General features: G+C 43.1%; 1 protein-coding gene across 1 annotated transcript in view; it reads left to right on the forward strand.

Moving 5' to 3' along the window:
- LOC145412535 (3-oxoacyl-[acyl-carrier-protein] reductase FabG-like) overlaps positions 1–22,352 on the forward strand; it is a 299,121-nt gene that overhangs the window by 191,879 nt on the left and 84,890 nt on the right. The window contains exon 5 of the mRNA XM_080282430.1: positions 10,374–10,443. Coding sequence (XP_080138556.1) covers positions 10,374–10,443 — 70 coding nt within the window. The remainder of the gene's footprint in view (positions 1–10,373; positions 10,444–22,352) is intronic.

The following is a 22,352-nucleotide window of genomic DNA, read 5'->3' on the forward strand; positions in this document are numbered from 1 at the left end:
GCTTGATAGCGACCGGGAGGACCCTGTGCCTCCAGCCCTACCCTGCCGGTGGTGGCAATCCGAGATACCACCTCATTTGATTGTGAGATTGCAGCGGCCATTATTAAAGATGTGAATAGAAGGTGTGATATGTTATGCGCATGTAGTGTGGTGTAGACAGTTGAAGATAGAGGTATCATGAGAGCATGCTGGCCTACTCTCTGTGTAAATGAATGCACTGAAAATGTTCAGAAAAGGGAGATGGTCAGGATCAAGTCCTGAGGGCTGGTGAAACGGGAGCTCCAGCTCTCCCTGTCACCAGCTTGCCATCAACCTCGGGAGTACTGCCCTGTTCGACTGGTGCTACAGTCTACTCCCAGTGTTGTAAATGGTTTCTTGGCTTACAGGAAACCATTTGGCTTGTCTTTCAATGTAAAGCCACGTGTAAAGGAAAGAAAAGCAATAAGAAGTGACAGGAAAGATGGGAGAAATAGAAAGAGAGGAGGGCAGGCTTTTGAAGTTAAATAAAATCATCTTGTGGTAGGAAAGATAAGATAAATATATGATTGAAGAGGTTAAATTTACAGTCTTTAATGTATTTTAAAAATTGTCAGTGTATTGAAGTACTAAGGAATGGACAAAGGACGTTCTGAGGGTGTGAACATGGAATGTGAGAGGAGTGAATGATGAAATGAAAGAGAGAGAGATTGTTCAGATGCTTGAGGATGCATGAGTGGATATGTGTGGATTGACTGAAACTAAATGGAAAGGTGAAAGGGTGAGAGAATGGTAATATGGTTTAGGTATATGTGTGGGAGTTAATGAGAATGAGAGGGCAAGAGAAGGAGTATGTCTGATGATAAGCAAGAAGTGGAAGGAGAATATAAGAGAGTATGGAACAGTGGGTGCAAGGATTGTATGGGTGAGGATGAAAGTAGGTATACAAGCGTGGGCGATTGTATGTGTGTGTACGAAGTATGCTCCGACAGAGGACTGAGTGGCAAGAGTGAAAGATGAGTTTTGGACGAGAGTAGAAGCATGTATAGACAAATTTGAGAGGAGCGAGAGAGTGCTTTTGATTAGAGACATGAATGGCAAAGTTGGGAATATATGAGTGGATGGAGTGGTTGGTCAGTGGGGTGTGCCAGCTGACCTAGATGGGAATGGTAGTGCTTTGGTGGACATCTGTACTGGTAAGGGGTTGGCAATAGCCAACACTTACTTTCGACATAAGATGATCCACCGGTATACATGGAGAGTAATGAGGAGGATGGATGGGTGAACTTGTTGAACGAAAGGCAGTGATAGACTACGTGTGTGTGGATGAGCAAATGAGAAGACAAGTGTTGGATGCAAGAGTGTGGAGAGGGTGGGGGAATGGAGTCTCGGACCATTACAGTGATGGCCAAGGTAAAGCTGCAAAGAAAATGGTTGAGGAGACGAAGGGGAAGACAGGAGGAAACAGCTCCTGTGAGAAGAATGGAGAATTTGCAAGGTAATGAGAAAATGGCAGAGTATAAGAGCATAGTGGAAGAAAGATTGGGAAGGTATGAGCTAGAGCAGATGGAAGGGGTGGAAGACGTATGTAAGATATTGACGGAAGAGATAGGCACAGCGTGTGAGGTGGTTTGCGGAGTGAGGAGGAGATGCAAGGGTGTGCAAGGGACAGCATGGTGGAATGATGAGGTGAAATGAGCTGTGGAACAAAAGAAGAAGGCATATAGTGAATGGTTAGTGAGTAGAGGTCGGGGAGAAGATGAGAGAGAGAAGAGAGAGGTATATGTGAGTAGGAGAAGGGAGGTGAAGAGACTGGTGAAGGAGAGTAAGAAGAAAGTGGATGAAGAGTTTGGAAGGAATCTGAGTGTGAAATGGAGGTAGAGTAAGAAATTGTTTTGGAAGGAAATAAAGAAAGAAAGGCAGTGTGAAAGGGGAAATAGTAGGGGAGTGAAAGATAGGAATAATATATTTTTGTTGGAGAAGAGAGAGAAATTGAGGAGATGGAAGGAGCACTTTGAGGAATTGTTGAATGTAGAGTGACAGCAGTGCAAGTATAAGTGGTTGGGGAATGGCTGGGAGAAAAAGAGATGAGAGGAGGGAGGAAGAGATCAGTAGGACGGAAGTAGTGGAAGCAATGAAGATCAAGTTGGGAAAGGCCCCAGGAATTGATGAAGTGTATGGTGAAATGCTGAGGTATGGGGTGAGATTGTTGTGGAGTGGATATGGAAGTTGTGTAGATAGGCTTGGGAAGAGGGAAGGGTTCCAGAGGACTGGAAATCAGGTATAATTGTTCCTTTATATTAAGGAAAAGGGGAGAGAGAAGTGTGTGGTAACCATAGGGGTATTTGCCTTCTTAGTGTGACTGGTAAAATATATGGTAGAATACTCACTGATAGGGTTAGGCATATGACAGAGGAGCTAGTTGGAGAAGAACAAGGGGGATTTAGGAAGGGAAAAGAGTGTGTAGATCAGATATTTTTCTAAGATGTTTAGTGGAGAAGTATCTAGAGAAGGGAAAGAAAGTGTATGCTTCCTTCATGGACTTGGAGAAAGCTTATGACAGAATAGATAGGCAAGGTATGTGGAAGGTACAGTATTAAGAATATATGGAGTGGATGGGAAATTGTTGAATGCTGTGAAGAGTATGTACGAAGGAGCTAGGGCTACCGTGCGAGTAGATGGTGAGCTGAGTGAGTTCTTTGATTTCAGTGTGGGACTGAAACAGGGTTGTATGATGTCTCCATGGCTGTTTAATATATACATGGATGGGGTTGTAAAGGAGGTGCAGGGTAGGGCAGTGGATGTGGGGGTGGCTCTAATGAATGAGGGTGAGATTTGGAAGATTCCGGTGTTGCTGTTTGCTGATGATACAGTATTGTTGAGTGAAGATGAATGGGAGTTGCAAGGTTTGGTGAATGAATTTGGGACAGTGTGTAGGAGGAGGAAGCTGAAAGTTAATGTAAACAAAAGTAAAGTTATGGTGTTTGAGAGGAATGAAGTCACAAAATGTACAGTGAGGTTGGATGGTGAGGATATGGAGAATGTGAGTGCATTCAAGTACTTGGGTAGTGGTGTGAGTAAGGATGAACTTTGGGGGATGAAGTGCATGAAAGGGTACAGCAGGGAAGGAAGGTTGTTGGTACACTGAAGGCAGTGATGAGAAATAGGGAGGTGAGTATGGAAGTTAAGAAGTCACTGCATGATAGTATTGTGATCCCTACCCTGACGTATGGAAGCGAGGCATGGACCTTGCAAGAGGGGAACAAGTCAAGAGTGAGAGCAGTGGAAATGAGTTACTTGAGAGGAGCATGTGGAGTGACGTGGAGGGACATGTTGACGAATGAAGAAGTGAAGGAACGTTGTGGGGTGGACGTGGATGTGGTTGAGAAGATTAGGAGAAATACACTGAGGTGGTTTGGACATGTGGAGAGAATGGAGAATGAAAGACTGACTAAGAAGGTGTATGTAGGTGAGGTGGAGGGAGGGAGAGGGAGGGGTAGACCGAGGATGAGGTGGAGGGATGGAGTTGAGAGGTATATGAGGGAGGAGGGGGTGAGTTGGGGGAAGGGTAGTCAAATGGTGGGTGACAGAGCGACTTGGAGGCGTTTTGTCTGCGGTCACCCTTTGCGGGATTAGGACGTGGGGCTATAGATAGATAGATAGATAGAATAGTATTGAAGTTCATATTGTATTGTTCACAAGATTTCTGAAGACTCCAACTTGCTTGCATGCATAAGCCTTGGTCACCTAATGTCAGCACTTGACACTGCTTGATCTCTGGCAGCCTCCCTGTTCAGTCCCTTAGCCCTGAGGTCACACTCTATGACCTCGTTCCAGGTCATTTTCAGTGTGCCTTTCACAACCCTACCCCCGACGTTTACACTTTTCACATTCCACACCTAATTGTCATCCTCCATCATCTAAACATGCCCAGACCATCTCAGTCTGCCCCTCCTCATTATGACACCAATACATTTCAGTTCCATCCTGCCTCCCAACTCTTCAGTCACAATCTCAGCTTCCTGAAACTTTGAATTCAAGGATGCATTACACAGCCATCTACCGTAATCACTGTCATTTTTGTATGTTTGATGCTATAAATGTCCTCTTCTGTTACTGCATTACACACCTAACACATGCCCTATACAGAGATCCCTTAGCATGGAGGAAGAGTCCTTTCAGTGTCAGGAGGGTTAACATCTTCCTGAATTTCTTCCACCCACTCCTTACCTTATCCATAGAGCTAGCTCCAGCCCCATCTTCGGCATATTACATGTCCCTCAAATAACAGAATCCTCCACACACTCAAGAGATTCTCCATGCAAGATCAGTCCTTTCATGTCAGACAATCTCTAGGCAACATGCTTTCCTTGACACACCACACACACAAACCCAAGATTATTTTGTAGTCTACGTCCAGCACGACAACATCACTTATTAACCCACTTGTTATAGATATTGCACAGGATGATGTTACTTTCCACACCCTTGTGGCAAACTGCACATGACCACACTCCGTCTGCTTTGACAGTACCACCACCAGCCATAGATATGACCACTTTTGTTTTAGTGGCATTTACTCCTAAACCCTTGTGCCCCATTCTTTCTATCCATTTCCTTAATCTGCCTTGCTTTCATTCTCTGGAATGAACGCTAAGTTATCAGCATACAGCATGAGAGTTGTGGACCAAATACCAGAAAATGAAATTTAGCATTCTTAGTTTTAGAACATGATGTAGAATATAATGCAGTATTATATTGCTGTATAATGGTTCTTGTGTATGCATGGTAATATTTTACCATATAATGGTGCAGTGTGTTTGTCTGTATGTTGCATATTGATGACTCGTACAAGATTTGCTTCAGGTAAACTAAGTTGACTTCTGCAAACATAGAATATGGCCAGTCAGAATGTACAAAAATGTATGGTATGAAGTAATCCATTGTAATGTTGTATGAGTTACCCCAGCAGCTCTTCATTTTCTTTCAAGAAGTTTGTGTGTTGACCACTAGAGGGCTCAAGGCTGTTATCTCAAGTAAACAAACTGAGGCAGGCACTATAAACTTGAAATAGGTCTTCATGTGGTTTATCCTTTATATCAGTCACAACACCTGCTAACACATAGAAGTTCTTCCAGCCATATCTACACTGTTCGACCATGATAACTGAAAATCAGGACTCAGAGACCCCAGAAAGTGGTAGATCCTACCCAGAGTCTTTGTTTAAGACATGCTTGCATTACATAGCCAGAAATATGAGTTTAGTGGAGTCCCTGGAGCATCTGCCAGAGATTATAGGAAAGCAGCTGTTTGAGAAGTGTTGCAAAAATGGCTGCATATCTGAGAACAACAAGCAGTCTGAATTGGTCCTTAAGCTTTTTGTTAATGCATATGGCCAAGAGTTTTGCAGGTCATATGGAGCTGTTAGTTCACAACTAGTAGCTGAATATTCAGAGTGTTTGGTCATATTTTGTCTTCCAGTAACTCATTTAGACCTGAAGGCCTGTCACTTAGGGAATAAGAGTGATATATTATCAGTATTTGTTGATATGGAATTCTTGCGAGTGCTCAATATAGCACAAAATGAGATATCAGAGGAGGGATTTCGTTTGCTTTTGGCTCGTTACAGAATGTATAAGTGTGGGTTTCGAGTACTAGAAACACTTGATATTTCAGAAAATGATGTCAGTTTGAAAACACTAAAATGCTTTTTGAAGATGCCTAGCCTGAAGATTTTTAGGGCATCTGTGGGAGATTCTAAGTTTCTTAAGGGATGGAATGAATCCCTACAAGTACATAACTTTGATAATGTTCCTTTGAATCCAGAAATAGTAGGAGTAATAAGAACTGAAGGATTTGGTGCTGAGATTGTCAAAGTTTGGGAGAACAATGTGGCAAACTGGGAAGCTGCAAGACAAAACAAAATTGACAAGAGAAGTTGCAGTTTTTATGGGTCTCGCATAAGAAAGTCTGAATATATACTAAGCAAACCAAGTTTACCAAAGTTTGACACCTATACATATAAAAGAATAACATCCCAGTGCATGGAGTGTGAAGGTAAATCAACAGCTAATGTTAAAATAATAAAAGAAGGATGCACAGAAAATAGGCCTACCAAAAGACAGAAAAAGGAATACAAGGGAAGGACAGAAGAAACAAGTGTGCCACATCTGGATGAAGATGATATGGAACTTCTTAACATATATTCAGGGAGATGAGGTGTGTTATGAAACTGAATTTTGTTAAGTGGGGGCACTCACCATCCACTCACTCGATGCATTGCTGCTTAGGGTGTCTGCCCTTTCCTCTCTTCCTTCCTTGCTTTTCTGTTTTTCTTTCGTTCTTTTCCTTTTTCTTCTGCATACAGGTGACTTTACACTCTCTCCTCAGTCTTTCTTTCCTTCTTTCTTCTCTCTTCTGCCTGTGGGTGACTCAGTGCTGAGTGACAAGCCCAATGGTTTCTTGTACAACAGGAAGCCATTTATTTTGCTGGGTGGTAACCATATAACCAAATTATGGCGCCTGGTGGTTTAGTGGGTAATTAAGGCACTCCAGTTGGATTGAGCCTGTGTAGGTTTATATCTAAGGGGTGGTTGGGGGTTTATTGCTCACGTAATGCCACTCAGGGATGAGTGAGGCTGGTCACTCTCATCTTACATGTCAGGACCAACTTGCCTAGCTCTGGGTTCCTGTGCTCTTCATGGGGTGACATAGGATTGGATGATAGATGGATAGAAACATGGGATAATGTTTACAAAACCATAACACCAGATTCCTAAGAAATAATTACTTGAATCAGTATGTTGCATAGTTGTAAACTTTCATCTATGACATTTCTTCTACAAATTAATAATAAACTAGATGGTAGGTCTCTAGTGTGTGCCAGTGCTGGCAGTTTGCTCAAGTTTCATCCACTAAACGTGATGCAATATTGTTTCTTGGTAGTTCATTATGGTCTTAGGGTATATATTCATTTTTACTGTGCATTGTGGTTCTTATTCAGCCTGTCAGATGGCTTTAAGTGGGTCTGTTGCATGGTTTCAAATTTGAAGTCAATGTGAACATCACTGACAACTTCGAGTAATACTGGAAATTGGTCTTGGTTAGGCTCAAATGATACGAATCAAGGTTAGGATAAGTGGCATTTGGGTAGGTTAATGCCTAAAATAGCTTGAAATTAGTTTGTTTATTTTCACCATTGAGAGAGAGAGAAAAAAAAGCTAAGTTGGGGTTATTACAGTATTTACAAAATGTTAGCACCATATTAAAGACCACAATTTTTTTTTCCTTAAAGAATGTCACAGAAGAAAGTTGACATAGAACTGTACAACAAATTGATTCACGGTATTATTCCATAGGAATCCAGCATACAAAACTTGTATGCAGTGCACCAGTAGCAAAGCAGTGCATGTAAGTTACTGTATTAATTATTTTCTTAAGTTCAGTAAAAGATCATTACATTCATTCATTCATTGCCAGACGCCATGTATCCCAAACGTGGTGGTCAAGGGCTTAGAGTAATTGTTTTACAGGGAGGGGCACTAATCCTCCACCAACCCCACTTGACACGTAGGGATGCCAACAGCATCTGGTGTTCCCAGGCGGTCACCCATCCAAGTACTAACCAGACCCAACGTTGCTTAATCATTATATAAATCAAATCATTTATTATGTCATTTATAAAGACTCCAGCATGCTCTCATGCATCAGCCTTGGTTGCCAAATGGTGGCTGTTTACACTGCTCGATCTCTGGCAGCCTCTCTATGCAGTCACTTATCCCAGAAGGTCACACTCTGTGACCTCATCCCAGATTTTTATCAGTCTGCCTCTTGCAACCCTATCCCCGACATTCACACCTCACTTTCAGCACTCAGTTGTCATCTTCGATATCTCCACATGCCCAAACCATCGCAGTACACGCCTCCTCATCATAACACCAGTATTGTGGTGAATATTGTAAAAAGAGGGCTGTTCTCCTTTCAGTGTTGTTTCTTTTATCTTGTTTTTCTTGGAGGGAACAATTTGCAGGCTTCTGGCCATTGGTTCATTCATAGCATTAAAAAAAAAAAAAAAAAAAAAAAAAAAAAAAACAGAATACCGGTACCTCATTACTAAGTTAGTACAGTAATAACAGAAATAAAGTACTTGTAAATAATGCAGGGATGACATGCTGTGGTGTATTCAGTCAGACTCCCTATTCTTGTGTGTTGGCTTCTTGTTTCCTGTGTGTTGACATCACTACACTGGAACTTCAAATGTAGCCAAACAGGAGGCTGGACCTCGATGTGTCATTTACTGTAGCTACCGTACTCAGTTAGTGGTGGAATTGGCCCTGACAACGTCCTGGTCTGATTTTCAATGTGAGTCTGCCGTGGCTTCTGCTATTAACAGGTGCTTTTCCATTCCTTTCCCAAATTTTTCATGAATGTTTAAAAAAAATTAGGCCAGCATTGATCCTGGAGTTTAGGACTAAGGTGTGGTTTAATTTGGATCTGGTTATGTGAATTACACATTTGAGGGATAGGTAAAGTGGTGTCAGGTCAAGCTGATGCCAAAAGAGGCAGGTTTTATACAGTAAATTTTCATATTCAGTAATCCCTCCAAGACCCGACGTAATAGAGCCCACGCAATGTCCGGGACTTGGTCTTGTCCGGGACTTGGGAAAAATGCCCCTGGAGAGGTACTTACAGACCCCAACCCAACCTAACTTTGAAAGCCACCTAATAACTCCCTACTGGACATGCATAGCACCTATTTAAGACCCTATTCACACAAACAAGGGACAGAAACCATAAAATAAATGAAAAGGAGCCAGAGAATGAGAAATTAGAAGTGAGTAAGGAAAATCTTTAGCAGTGTACAGGGTACTTACAACATGTCCGTGGCTGTCGTGAAGATTAACTTGCCTCTTCTAAGGCTCTGACAATGGTGAAAGTGATCATGAAGCACAGACAGTAATCCAGTGTTGTGCTGCACTTAATCTTTTGCATTATGAATTATAATTGTTTAACACTGCACATTCTGTTCTTACTTGCGTCACGCCAGTTGCAACACGCCAGTGTTTCACTCTGCACTTAATCCTTTGCACTTTGAATTCTAATTTCTTAAAACTGCACTACACTGTAAATTCCCATGTGGTCTGGTGGCAAGGTTTTGCAGTTTATTCACTGTTTATTCACAAAAGCAGGCATGTGGGCAGCCATGGCAACCAGTGTGCAGTCATGACGGTAGGTAGGCGGGAAATGGGGAGGATGCAGGGGCGCTGTAGTGGACGTCGTTGGAACTACGCGCCAAAACACAGCTGTTCATCACTGCATGACAAATTTAGATTAGAGATGAACACATACTGTACAGTGGGGTGAATTCGGACTTGGGGACGACTTCGAACATTTTGGGAAAAAATGTAAACCAATTAAAATACTGTATACACAACAGCCACCTTTGGCTTTGAAATGAGTATAGAGAAAGTAGGAGGATACAGAAAAGGGTTTGCTGTCAGTTGTCTCAGACAGCTGAGTCTCAGTTAGAAAGAGAAGGTGAGGTTTAGAGGAGGAGAGGTGGTGCTCAACAGAGCCAAAGTTAGAGGAATGGCTGCGAATGTTGCAGAAATGAAGAAGTGAGTCACACAGTGGTTCCAGGCAGCTCAAGTCATCACCGGGAGAGGGGCGGAAGGTGGAGGCATTTATGGTCACCCCCCATGGGGACTTCGAGGCTGAGTGTTGAGACGCCATAATTTTTTTGAATTTTAGAAAAGGAAGTGTAGTGTGTACTGTGCACGTAGTTTGGTGTAGATAGTTTGAGAAATTTGTATTGGAGAGCATGCTGGCCTACTCTGTGTAACTGAGACACTGAAAAAGTTCAGCAAAGGGGGATGGTCAGGAACTAGTCCTGAGGGCTGATGGAACGGGAGCTCCAGCACTCCCTGTCATCAACTTACCATCCACCTCGGAAGTACTGCCCTGCTCGACTGGTGCTACAGTCTACTCCTACTAAAGTAGGGGAATGTATGTGAGTGAGGTAGATGGGGCAAGGGGATGGGGGGGGAGACTGAGGATGAGATGGAGGGATGGAGTAGAGAGGTATATGAAAGAGGGAGATGTGCATTGGGGGAAGGGCAGCAAAATGACAGGGAACATGGTGACATGGAGCCGATTTGTTTGCGTCCACCCCGTACTGGATTAAGACATCTGGCTATGGATAGGTAAATAGGTAGAATTCAGTGTAGACTTTCTATTATCTCTTGATTCCTGATTGTAGGGAGTAAACATCACTGATCCAGGAAAATCATCAGTTCAGGAAATCCAGTATCCTGGGCATGTGTAATAATTAATGTTTGCTGAAAGTTAAACATCTCTTAATGTTCAACAGTTATTAATAAGTAATTTTGTATTTTCAGTTCCCTGGGGTATTGGCATACTGTGTGTCTAAAGCTGCTGTTGATCAGTTCACTCGCTGTGTTGCTCTAGGTAAGTTTGTGTCATTGAGAGACTTTTTGTGCTCATGGTTTGTTTCATGCAATAATTTTTTATTCAGTCATTGTGGCAGTGATTTATATTAAGAGATGACTACCTTTATGAGCTTCCACACCAGATAATGGAGAGTTACTATATTTGCTCCATTTCTTTCTTCTTTCATCCAAATGCTTTTTGAACTAGGTGCTAATCCTTCATTTCTTCACCAGTTTGCTTCAGACTTGGCACAATTGTTCCTTGGGCAAATAGCCCGGAACACCTTTTTAAAGGGATTTTTGGGGTCAAACGTCAAACCATGTAAAGACACAAATTTTGAGATCTTATGTTTTTACATATTCATTAATCAGTATGGCAGTTTGCAGAGAAGCATGTAAGTGTATGGAGACTATCTTACATTCCCTTGGAAATGCTGGCAGTCTTGTTTTGGGTTTTACATACACTGCTCTGTGCATTGTAGTTAACATGTGGCTGCCATTTCCTCTTATGAAAGTGACGTAGTGGGACGAGTTTGTTAACTGACCACACAATAATCACTTAGGCAGGAACATTTGGCCATATGCAAGTTGAGTCAGAGTTTAAGCTGTGACTCACACATTATTACTAGTCCTAGGGAGGAAGAGATCAGTAAGATAGAAGTAGTGGAAACAGTGAAAAAGTGAGAATGGGGAAAGGCCCAGGAATTGATGGAGTGTGTGGTGAAATGTTGAAGCACAGGAGAGAGATAGTGATAGAAAGGATATGGAAAATGTGCAGATTGGCACGAGAGGAAGGTAGGGTCTTGGAGGATTGGAAGTCAGGTATAATTATTCCCCTGTTCTGAGAAAAAAGGAAAAAAGTGTGTAGTAATCACAGGGGCATTCGTCCTCTTAGTGTAGTACAAAAAGTAAATGGTAAGATACTTGTTGTGAGAGTGAGGGAAATAACCGAGAAACTACTTGGAAAGGAACAGGGAGGTTTCAGGAAGGGAAGAGGGTGTGCAGATCAGATATTCAGTGTAAGGTGTTACTGGAAAAGTTTCTAGTGAAGGGAAAGAAGTTATATGCTGCCTTCATGGATTTGGGGAAAGCATATGATGGGAGTGGATAGACAAGGAATATGAAAAATATTAAAAATATATGTGGTAAATGGGAAGCCGTTGAATGCTGTGAAGAGTATGTTTGCGGGCACTGGCTGTAGTGCATGTGGAGGGTGAACTGAATGAATTTTTCTGTCTGAATGTTGGATTGAATCAGGGATGTGTCACATCACAATGGTTGTTCAGTTTGTATACGGATGGAGTTATAAAAGAGATACAAGGTAGGGCAGTGGATATTGGAGCAGTGCTAATGAGAGAGGGCAACAGTTAGAAAATTTCTGTTTTGTTGTTTGCAGATTTTACTGTATTGTGAAGTGAAGACAAAGGGGAACTGCAAGACTTGGTGAATATTTTGGGGAAGTATATAAGAAACGGAATCTAAAGGTTACTGTAGGGAAGAGGAAATTTGAAGTCTTCGAGAGAAACTAAGTCACTGAATGCACAGTGAGACTGAACAGTGAGGAAATCGAAAATGTAAGTGCATTTAAGTACTCGGGTAGTGTGATGGGTAAGGATGGAAGTTTGGAGGAGGATGTGCCTGAAAGGGTACAGCAGGGAAGAAAGGTTGCTGGTTCATTGAAAGCAATGATGAAAAACAGGGAAGTGAGCATGAAGGTACAAAAGTCACTGCATAACAGTACAGTAGTGTGATCCCCATTCTAACATTTGGATGCAAAGCTTGGACCTTAGGGACACAAGTCAAGAGTGAGAGCAGTGGAAATGAGTTAAGAGTGAGAGCAGTGGAAATGAGTTAAGAGTGAGAGCAGTGGAAATGAGTTATTTGAGAGGAGCCTGTGGCGTCACATGGAGAGACAGACTGACAAATGAGGAAGTGAAGGAGCACTTTGGTGTGAATTTGGATGTGATAGAAAGCATTAGGAGAAATTCCTTATATGATTTGGCCATGTGGAGATGATGAAGAGTGAGAGACTACCTAGGAGAGTGTATGTGAATGAGATGGAGGACGGGGAGAGGGAGGGGGAGACCGAGGATGAGATTGAGCAATGGAGTAGAGAGGTATATGAGAGAGGGGGGTGTGCTGTAAGTTGGGAGGAGAGCAGCGAAATGACAGGGAGCAGGGCAACACAGAGGCGATTTGTCTGTGGCCACCTGTTACAAGATTAAGGCATTTGGCTATAGATAGATAGATACATACATATATAGTACAGGTGTCCCCCATTTGAGAAGGATGGGTGGTGAACTGAATGAAAGGAAGGCAATGATTGATTATGCGTGTGTGGATGAAAGGATGCGAAGATGTGTAATGGATGCAAGAGCTTATAGAGGTTGGGGGAGTGGACTTTCTGACCACTACTTGGTGGTGGCCAGAATTAGGATTCAAGTAAGATGGAGGAATAGAAGAAGGGAAAGACGAGAGGAAGGAGTAGTTGCAAGGAGAGTGGAATGGTTACAAGAGGATGAGAAAAAGGCAGGGTATAAGAGAGAAGTGGAGGAACGATTGGGCAAATATGAATTGGAGCAGATGGGAGACATGGAAGGTGTGTGTAGGATATTTACAGAAGAAATATGTGCAGCATGTGATGTTGTGTGTGGAAGGAAGAGAAGACGGAGGGGGGTGCAAGGAACAGTGTGGTGGACTGAAGAGGTGAGACAGGCTGTGGCACAAAAGAAGAAAGCATACAATGAATGGATGAGAAATAGGGGCGTGGAAGAAGTTGAGAGGCGGAAGAGAGAGTTATACATAGAAAGAAAGAGAGAGGTGAAAAGATTAGAAAGAGAGAGTAAGAAGAGAGTGGATGAGGAATTTGGAAGGAATTTGAGTGTAAAGTGGAGGGACTGTAAGAAAATATTCTGGAAAGAGGTGAAAAGAGTAAGACGGTGGAAGTGACGTTAGCAGGGGAGTGAAAGATAAAAATGGTAGATTACTAGTGGAGAAGGGAGAAAAAGTGAGCAGATGGAGAGAACACTTTAAGGAATTGTTGAACATAGAGGATGGAAGTAATGCGAGGATAAGTGGCTGGGGAATGGCTGGGAGAAGGAGGGAGGTGAGAAGACAGGAAGAAATCAGTAGGATAGAAGTTGTGGAAGCAATGGAGAAAGTTAAATCAGGGAAAGCCCCAGGAATTGATAGAGTGTGCAGTGAAATGCTGAAGCATGGGGGAGAGATAGTAGTAGAATGGATGTGGAAGATGTGCAGATTGGCCTGGGAGGAAGGTAGAGTCCCGGAGGATTGGAAGTCAGGTATAATTATTCCCTTGTACAAAGGAAAAGGGGAAAAAGAATTGTGTAGTAATCATAGGGGCATTTGTCTTCTTATTATAATAGGAAAAGTGTATGGTAGGATACTTATTGACAGAGTTAGAGAAAGAACAGAGAAATTAGTTGGAGAAGAACAGGGAGGCTTTAGGAAGGGAAGAGGTTGTGTAGATCAGATAGTCATTCTTAGATCTTTAGTGGAAAAGTTTCTACAGAAGGGAAAGAAGTTGTATGCGGCTTTCATGGATTTGGAGAAAGCATATGACAGGGTGGTTAGACAAGGATTGTGGAAAGTGTTAAGAATATATGGAGTAGATGGGAAGTTGTTGAATGCTGTGAAGAGTATGTACGATGGTGCGAAGGCTGCAGTGTTTGTGGATGGTGAACTAAGTGAATTTTTCTCTTTGAAAGTTGGTTTGAAACAGGGATGTGTCATGTCTCCATGGTTGTTCAATCTGTACATGGATGGGGTAATAAAAGAGGTACAAGGTAGGGTAGTGGATGTTGGAGTGGCCCTGGTGAGAGAGGATAGTGTTTGGAAACTCCCTGTACTGTTGTTTGCAGATGATACTGTGTTGTTGAGTGAAGACGAAGGGGAGCTGCAAGGCTTGGTGGATGAGTTTGGGAGAGTGTGTAAGAAACGGAATCTAAAGGTGAATGTAGGGAAGAGTAAAGTCATGGTCTTTGAGAGGAGTGAAGTCAGTGAATGTACAGCGAGGTTGGATGGTGAGGAATTGGAAAATGTGAGTACGTTTAAGTACTTGGGTAGTGTGATGAGTAAGGATGGAGGTTTGGAGGGTGAAGTGCTTAAAAGGGTACAGCAGGGAAGAAAGGTTGCTGGTTCTTTGAAAGCAGTGATAAGAAACAGGGAAGTGAGCATGAAGTGAAAAAGTTAATACATGACAGTATTGTGATACCAACTCTAACGTATGGAAGTGAAGCTTGGACGTTGTTGGAAGGACACAAGTCAAGAGTGAGAGCAGTGGAAATGAGTTATTTAAGAGGAGCCTGTGGAGTCACATGGAGAGACAGGCTGACGAATGTGGATATAAAGGAGCGTTGTGGTGTGGATGTGGATGTGATAGGAAGCGTTATGAGGAACACACTGAGGTGGTTTGGTCATGTGGAGAGGATGGAGGGTGAAAGACTGACGAAGAGAGTGCATGTGAGTGAGGTGGAGGGAGGAAGAGGGAGGGGGAGGCCGAGGATGAGATGGAGGGATGGGGTGGAGAGGTATATGAGAGAGGGGTGTGTGAGTTGGGAGCAGGGCAGTGAAATGGCGGGGGACAGGGCGACTTGGAGGCGATTTGTTTGTGGCCACCCCAAACGGGATTGAGGCGTCTGGCAATAGATAGATAGATAGAAATACGGTGATGAATTACGGATGTCTTGATGAGCCTTATAATGGGATACTGACTGCATAAGCACAGCATGATAAATACAGCAGTTTCCTTTGTATTTCAAGACCATGAAAAAAAGAGATTAAAAAATGTAATGAAAACACATCACAACAAAATGTTAGAAAAAACGTACATACATACATAGAGAGAGAGAGAGAGAGAGAGAGAGAGAGAGAGTAGCACCAGGCAGGTGACGATGTCTTTCCAGATTAGACGGTACACCTGTACTGGTCATCAAATGGACTCCTAACCTCACTCACGCACCTCCCATCCCACAATCCACCAATCACAGACCTTTCAGTGGGAAGAGAGTGGGATGAGCTTCTCCGCCACCTCTCGCTGTCGCGACTATAGGCAGGCATCTTGGCTCAGTCAGCTGAGTAGAGGCCTGTTAAAGGAAGAATGGGTACATAAGGTTGACATTTCCAGGTCACAAGTTTCAGTACAGTATTTCACACACAAAAAATTATCACTTCATAATATTGCACACTGCCTTATTTTTTAAGCATTGCTCTGTTATTTGGCAGTAACAGTGGTGCTTCAGTGGCCTTTCATACACAAAGTAGAACAAATGGCAACCATCACAGCCAGCGTAAACACTGGGCAACCATTTTGGCTTGCATGTGCCACTCCATCTGCACAAGATTCATGGAAGCAGCCATTGAAAATATCGCTGTAGTGAAATGATGATTATTTTGAACATTGTACTGAGACAGGTTATAACTTTTGAATTATTGTTGTAGCGATTTATCACATTACGAGGTGTTGTATAACGAGGCTGCACTGTAATGATTTAATACTACAGTAACCTCCACCATGGAGGCTATGTTTTTTCCTTCATTGGTTTGTTTGCCTGAAATTTTGTGGAAGGTGGGCCATGGGTCAGGGAAGAAATTATTAAATTTTGGCTAGAACCAGATCCAGAGTATCCTGCACATTATCTCCTAAAGTTCTCAGTGAATTTCAGTGAAATTTTGTGGAAAGGTGGCCCATGGACCAAGAAAGAGTTGATTAAATTTGGGGGTAGATCAGGATCCAGCTGAAGATCCTATATCCACAGATCTGTTAGCAGGGTTACTCAAAAAGTTATGAATGGATTTCAATGAAATTTTGTGGAATGGTGGGCCATGGACCAAGGAAGAAATGATTAAATATTGGGGCGGATCCAGATTCAGATCCAGAGTATCCCACACACAATGTCTCCAAAAGTTCTCAGTGAATTTCAGTTAAATTTTGTGGAATGATGGGCCATGGACCCAGAATGAATTGATTAAATTTGGGGGTGGATCTGGATCCGGATCCTATATCCATGGTCCAGATCCTTTTTAACCCATTCACTGCGTCAGTGTTTGTTTACATGTACATTCTGCGTGCGGCAGTTTTCAAATATTTAGAAATAATATAAAAAAAAAAAAAAAATTGTCAAAAGGTAGAGAAAAAAATCTCGAGTTCAATGGTCTGTCTATCTATCTATTGCCAGACGCCTCAATCCCGTTTGGGGTGGCCACAAACAAATCGCCTCCACGTCGCCCTGTCCCCCGCCATTTCACTGCCCCACTCCCAACTCACACCCCCCTCTCTCATATACTTCTCCACCCCATCCCTCCATCTCATCCTCAGCCTCCCCCTCCCTCTTCCCCCCTCCACCTCACTCACATACACTGTCTTCATCAGTCTTTCACCCTCCATCCTCTCCACATGGCCAAACCACCTCAGTGTATTCCTCCTAATGCTTCCTATCACATCCACATCAACACCACAACGCTCCTTTATATCCTCATTTGTCAGCCTGTCTCTCCATGTGACTCCACAGGCTCCTCTTAAATAACTCATTTCCACTGCTCTCACTCTTGACTTGTGTCCTTCCAGCAACGTCCAAGCTTCACTTCCGTATGTTAGAGTTGGTATCACAATACTGTCATGTAGTAACTTTTTCACTTCCATGCTCACTTCCCTGTTTCTTATCACTGCTTTCAAAGAACCAGCAACCTTTCTTCCCTGCTGTACCCTTTCAAGCACTTCACCCTCCAAACCTCCATCCTTACTCATCACACTACCCAAGTACGGTACTTAAACGTACTCACATTTTCCAATTCCTCACCATCCAACCTCGCTGTACATTCACTGACTTCACCTCTCTCAAAGACCATCACTTTACTCTTCCCTACATTCACCTTTAGATTCCATTTCTTACACACACTCCCAAACTCATCCACCAAGCCTTGCAGCTCTCCTTTGTCTTCACTCAACAACACAGTATCATCTGCAAACAACAGTACAGGGAGTTTCCAAACACTACCCTCTCTCACCAGGGCCACTCCAACATCCACTACCCTACCTTGTACCTCTTTTATTACCCCATCCATGTACAGATTGAACAACCATGGAGACATGACACATCCCTGTTTCAACCCAACCTTCAAAGAGAAAAATTCACTCAGTTCACCATCCACATGCACTGCAGCCTTAGCACCATCATACATACTCCTCACACCATTCATCAACTTCCCATATACTCCATATATTCTTAATACTTTCCACAATCCTTGTCTATCCACCCTGTCATATGTTTTCTCCAAATCCAGGAAAGCCTCACACAACTTCTTTCCCTTCTCTAGAAACTTTTCCACTATAGCTCTAAGAATGAATATCTGATCTACACAACCTCTTCCCATCGTAAAGCCTCCCTGTTCTTCTCTGACTAATTCCTCTGTTCTTTCTCTAACTCTGTCAGTAAGTATCCTACCATACACTTTTCCTATTATACTAAGAAAACAAATGCCCCTATGATTGCCACACACTTCTTTTTGCGCTTTTCCTTTGTACAAGGGAATAATTATACCTGACTTCCAATCCTCTGGGACTCTACCTTCCTCCCAGGCCAATCTGCACATTTTCCACATCCATTCTACTACTATATCTCCCCCATACTTCAGCATTTCACCACACACTCCATCAATATCTGGGACTTTCCCCAATTTAACTTTCTTCATTGCTTCCACAACTTCTATCCTAATGATTTCTTCCTGTTTTCTCACCTCCCTTCTCCTCCCAGCCATTCCCCAGCCACTTATACTCGCATTACTTCCATCCTCTATTTTCATCAATTCCTTAAAGTGTTCTCTCCATCTGCTCACTTTTTCTCCCTTCTAAACTAGTAATCTACCATTTTTATCTTTCACTCCCCTGCTAACGTCACTTCCACCCTGTCTTACTCTTTTCATCTCTTTCCAGAACATTTTCTTACAGTCCCTCCACTTTACACTCAAGTTCCTTCCAAATGCCTCATCCACACTCTTCTTACTCTCTTACTAATCTTTTCACCCCTCTCTTTCTTTCTACATATAACTCTCTCTTCTGCCTCTCAACTTCTTCCACATCCCTGTTTCTCATCCATTCATTGTATGCTTTCTTCTTTTGTGTCACAGCGTGTCTCACCTCTTCATTCTACCACGCTGTTCCATGCACACCCCTTCGTCTTCTCTTCATCCCACACACCACATCACATGCTGCACATATTTCCTTTGTAAATATCTTGCACACACCTTCCATGTCCCCTATCTGCTCCAATTCATATTTGCCCAAACGTTCTTCCACTTCTCTCTCATACTCTGCCTTTTTCTCATCCTCTTTTAACCTTTCCACTCTCCTTACAAATACTCCTTCTTCCCGTCCTTCCCTTCTTCTATTTCTCCATCCTAATTGGACCTTGATTCTGGCCACCACCAAGTAGTGGTCAGAAAGTCCACTCCCCCAACCTCTTTAAGCTCTTGCATCCATTACACATTTTTGCATCCTGTTATCCACACACACATAATCAGTCATTGCCTTCCTGTCATTCAGTTCACCACCCACCCTTCTCATCACTCGCCATGTATACCTGTGGATCATTTTGTGCCTGAAGAGGGTATTGGCCATCACCAGCCCCCTCCCAGCACAAATGTCCACTAATGCACTGCCATTCTCATCTATCTCAGCAGGCACACCCCACTCACCAACTATTCCATTGACCTTCACATTCCCTACTTTACCATTCATATCACCGATCAAAAACACTGTCTCATTCTTTCCAAACTTTTCCATGCACACTTCCACATTTGTCCAGAACTCTTCTCTCACTCTGCTTGGACGATCTTGCGTTGGCGCATACAGACACACAATTGCCCACATTTGTATTCCAACTTTCAACTTTACCCACACAATCCTTGACCCAACTGATCCATACTCTCTTATGCTCTTCTTCCCTCTTTTACTTACAACTATACATACTCCTTCTTTTGCCCTCTCATTCTCACCTACTCCTGCACATATACCCCATCCATACTCCCATTCTCTCACACTTTCACCTCTCCATTTCGTTTCGATTATTCTGCATACATAAACTTTCACACCTACAAGCACCTGGACAACCTCTCTCTCATTCACCTCATCATTCGCTCCCCTTACGTTCCAAGTTCCGATTACCACGTCCTTTGTGCGGTCCTTCGTTGTCATCTTTTGGTCTCTCCTTGTCCGAGGCGTATTGTTTGTCTTTTTAGGTAGTTGTTTTCCGGGGAGGGGCACTAACCCTCCACCAACCCTTTTAGTCGCCTTTTACGACAAGCAGGGATACTGGGGGAGTATTCTTGAAAAAAAACCTTACCCTCAGGGGGTATATAATACAATATAGCAAACGAAAAAATTATCTGCGAAACAGGTCTTGAAGTAATAAATATTCCCCATGTGGTGGTGCCAGGCAAACGATGTGGTATGGTTGCACTGTGTTGTCACTGTCAATCTTGCGATCAGATAAGGTGTAAATCAGCATCTGAACCATCACTGTCATCATCTAACAACGCATCACTATCATCACTACACACATCCAGATTTCATCCAATATTTGCTTGGGCCACTGCTAGCAGCGGCATGGAGGAGATTTCAGCATTTTGTTGTAACTGAGCTGAGCTCTGCTCCTTGTAAAAATGCTTAATCTATGTATTTCAATATTCTGTAAGGTGCCATGAGTTGCTAACTGATTTATTTCATTTCATTTCTGATGGTGGAATTTTTGAAAGTAGGGAATCATATATGATACAGCCACAGTCAGAGACATTTGGACTCAAATATCTTATATGATACAGCCTCAGTCACTGAGTTAACCTGTAGGGTACACAATTCTCCAGCCTCGACTACCCCGCAAGACGCAAAAACAGGCCTATTTTTCGGCTTTCTCGAAAGTTAAAAGTTTTATGCCCTATTTATAGAGCTTGAATTTACCCGCCTGAAAATTCAAACCCCACCCTCCTAGACCCGATAGTTACCGAGCTATGGCCCGTCAAAGTTTATAATATTTATAATAGTGTCCCCATCACGGCCCTGGTGAGATAGAAAATACGGCACCCCCTCCTGTTTTCTTCGCAAAAATAGGTATAAAAATCACCAAAATAAATTTTTCTTGGTGTGTACAGATGTTTTAAACCATTGTAATGTGCAAAGGAAAAATGAAATGGTGACAAACCCCCCAAATAAATATGATAATTAGTAAAAATTATCTTCCCCTCCCCTCCTCTCCCCTCCCCTCCCCTCCCCTCCCCTCGCCTAACTTCCCCTCCCTTTCCCCTCCCCCCTCCCTCCTCCCCTCCCCACCAATCTGTCAAATCTAGCTAGGGAAGATGGTCATGAACCCCCCAATGAAAATATGATAAATAGTAAAAATTATCCTCCCCTCCTCTCCCCTCCCCATACCTCCAGTTCCCTCCCTCCCCTCCCCTCCTTTCCCTTCGCCTAACCTCCCCTCCCCTCCAAGCTGTCAAATCTATCTAGTTTTCATTTCATTTCGTTTTTGAAGGCTCCAACATGCTTGCATGCGTTGGTATAAAATAAAATTTCTTTTTCGAGTGGATTTCGAATAAAGACAGCTAAAATAATTATGGTGTGCATATCTGTATGCAAAGACACGAATAAATTACAGGTAATTATTCAAAAACGCGTCATAAAGCGTAAAAAATACACAAAATATTCAAGGCCGGGGAGGTGCTAGAGGGTGGGGGTGGGGGTGGGGGGAGGTGGCACGATGTGGTAAGGCCAGGAGGGGGTGTATGGGGATGGAGGGATGGGAGGAGACCACCACAAAACACAAAGGATGGGCACCAGTGGAGTACAGGGACATTGAGGGAGGGTAGGGGGGAAATACCCTCCCCCCAGATGACTGGGGAGGGACATGGGGGGGATCCACATGGGAGAGGGGGATGCATGAGGAAGGGGTGGGATGGGTGGTGATGGTGGTAAGAATGGTGGGAGGTAGGGTAGTAACAAGGTAGTGGGGTAGAGGGACATGGCAAGAGGGAGGTAGGGGTACACACCCCCACTGCCTGGTTACAAGCCTGGGTCCTCTGTCCTATGTGTCCAACACTTAGTTCTGATTGGTTTAGAGCCGCCAGTTTTTTGTGGATGTTGCACGATCGTTGTTCCTCGTCCTTTTAAGAAATTGCACAAAAAGCTTGATTGATGAGCTTAGTACTTTAGGGGTTAATGACATTGACTGAAGTATGCGCTTTCTGAATGCTTTCTAGTTACAGTAGGTACTCGTAATATGTGAGTTTATGGATGACAGAGGAGGTCGCACATTAGGAATTCGCATACTGTGAATATATAAACTTATGGGGAAAATTACATATGGGCGGCATCCCCCTTCATCGGTAACCCCTGAGACTCCTTACAGCCCTAAGTATTGTATTGTACAGGGAAACTATCTAAGACATATTACAGTGTCTAAGATAAAGTAAACCAACAAGATTATGGCTTTACTAAATCAACAAGGATATGGCTTAACTAAACCAACAAGAGTATGGCTGCTTACCTTAACCCAAGAGGACAACAGGCTTGATGGACGCAAGAAGGGGATCTGAGGCAGGGTGAGGCACCTACCGTGCACCTCCTGCACCACCCGACACACCACCCTCCTCACCTCTCTCGTCACCAGCACTATCGACACTTTCACTAACTAATGCACTCAGTTTGTTCATAAACCCATCAAAGTCCTCTTGATCCTTCCCAGGAAATGGCCATTCTGATGTTGAAGGGAGTGATTCCTCACTTTCTTGAGGGTGCAGGTAATGGGTGATGAGGGTCTGCTTCCTTCTGTTAACCTCCTGGTTGTGCCTGTCTGTGTAGTGGTGGAAGGTTCTGTCCAGTGAAGTCATCACTTCCTCCACTCACAACTGACAGTGTTC

This window comes from Coenobita brevimanus, chromosome 93, assembly GCF_032717465.1.
Source record: "Coenobita brevimanus isolate Jiangsu-jjx chromosome 93, ASM3271746v2, whole genome shotgun sequence".
In the NCBI taxonomy this organism is placed as follows: domain Eukaryota; kingdom Metazoa; phylum Arthropoda; class Malacostraca; order Decapoda; family Coenobitidae; genus Coenobita; species Coenobita brevimanus.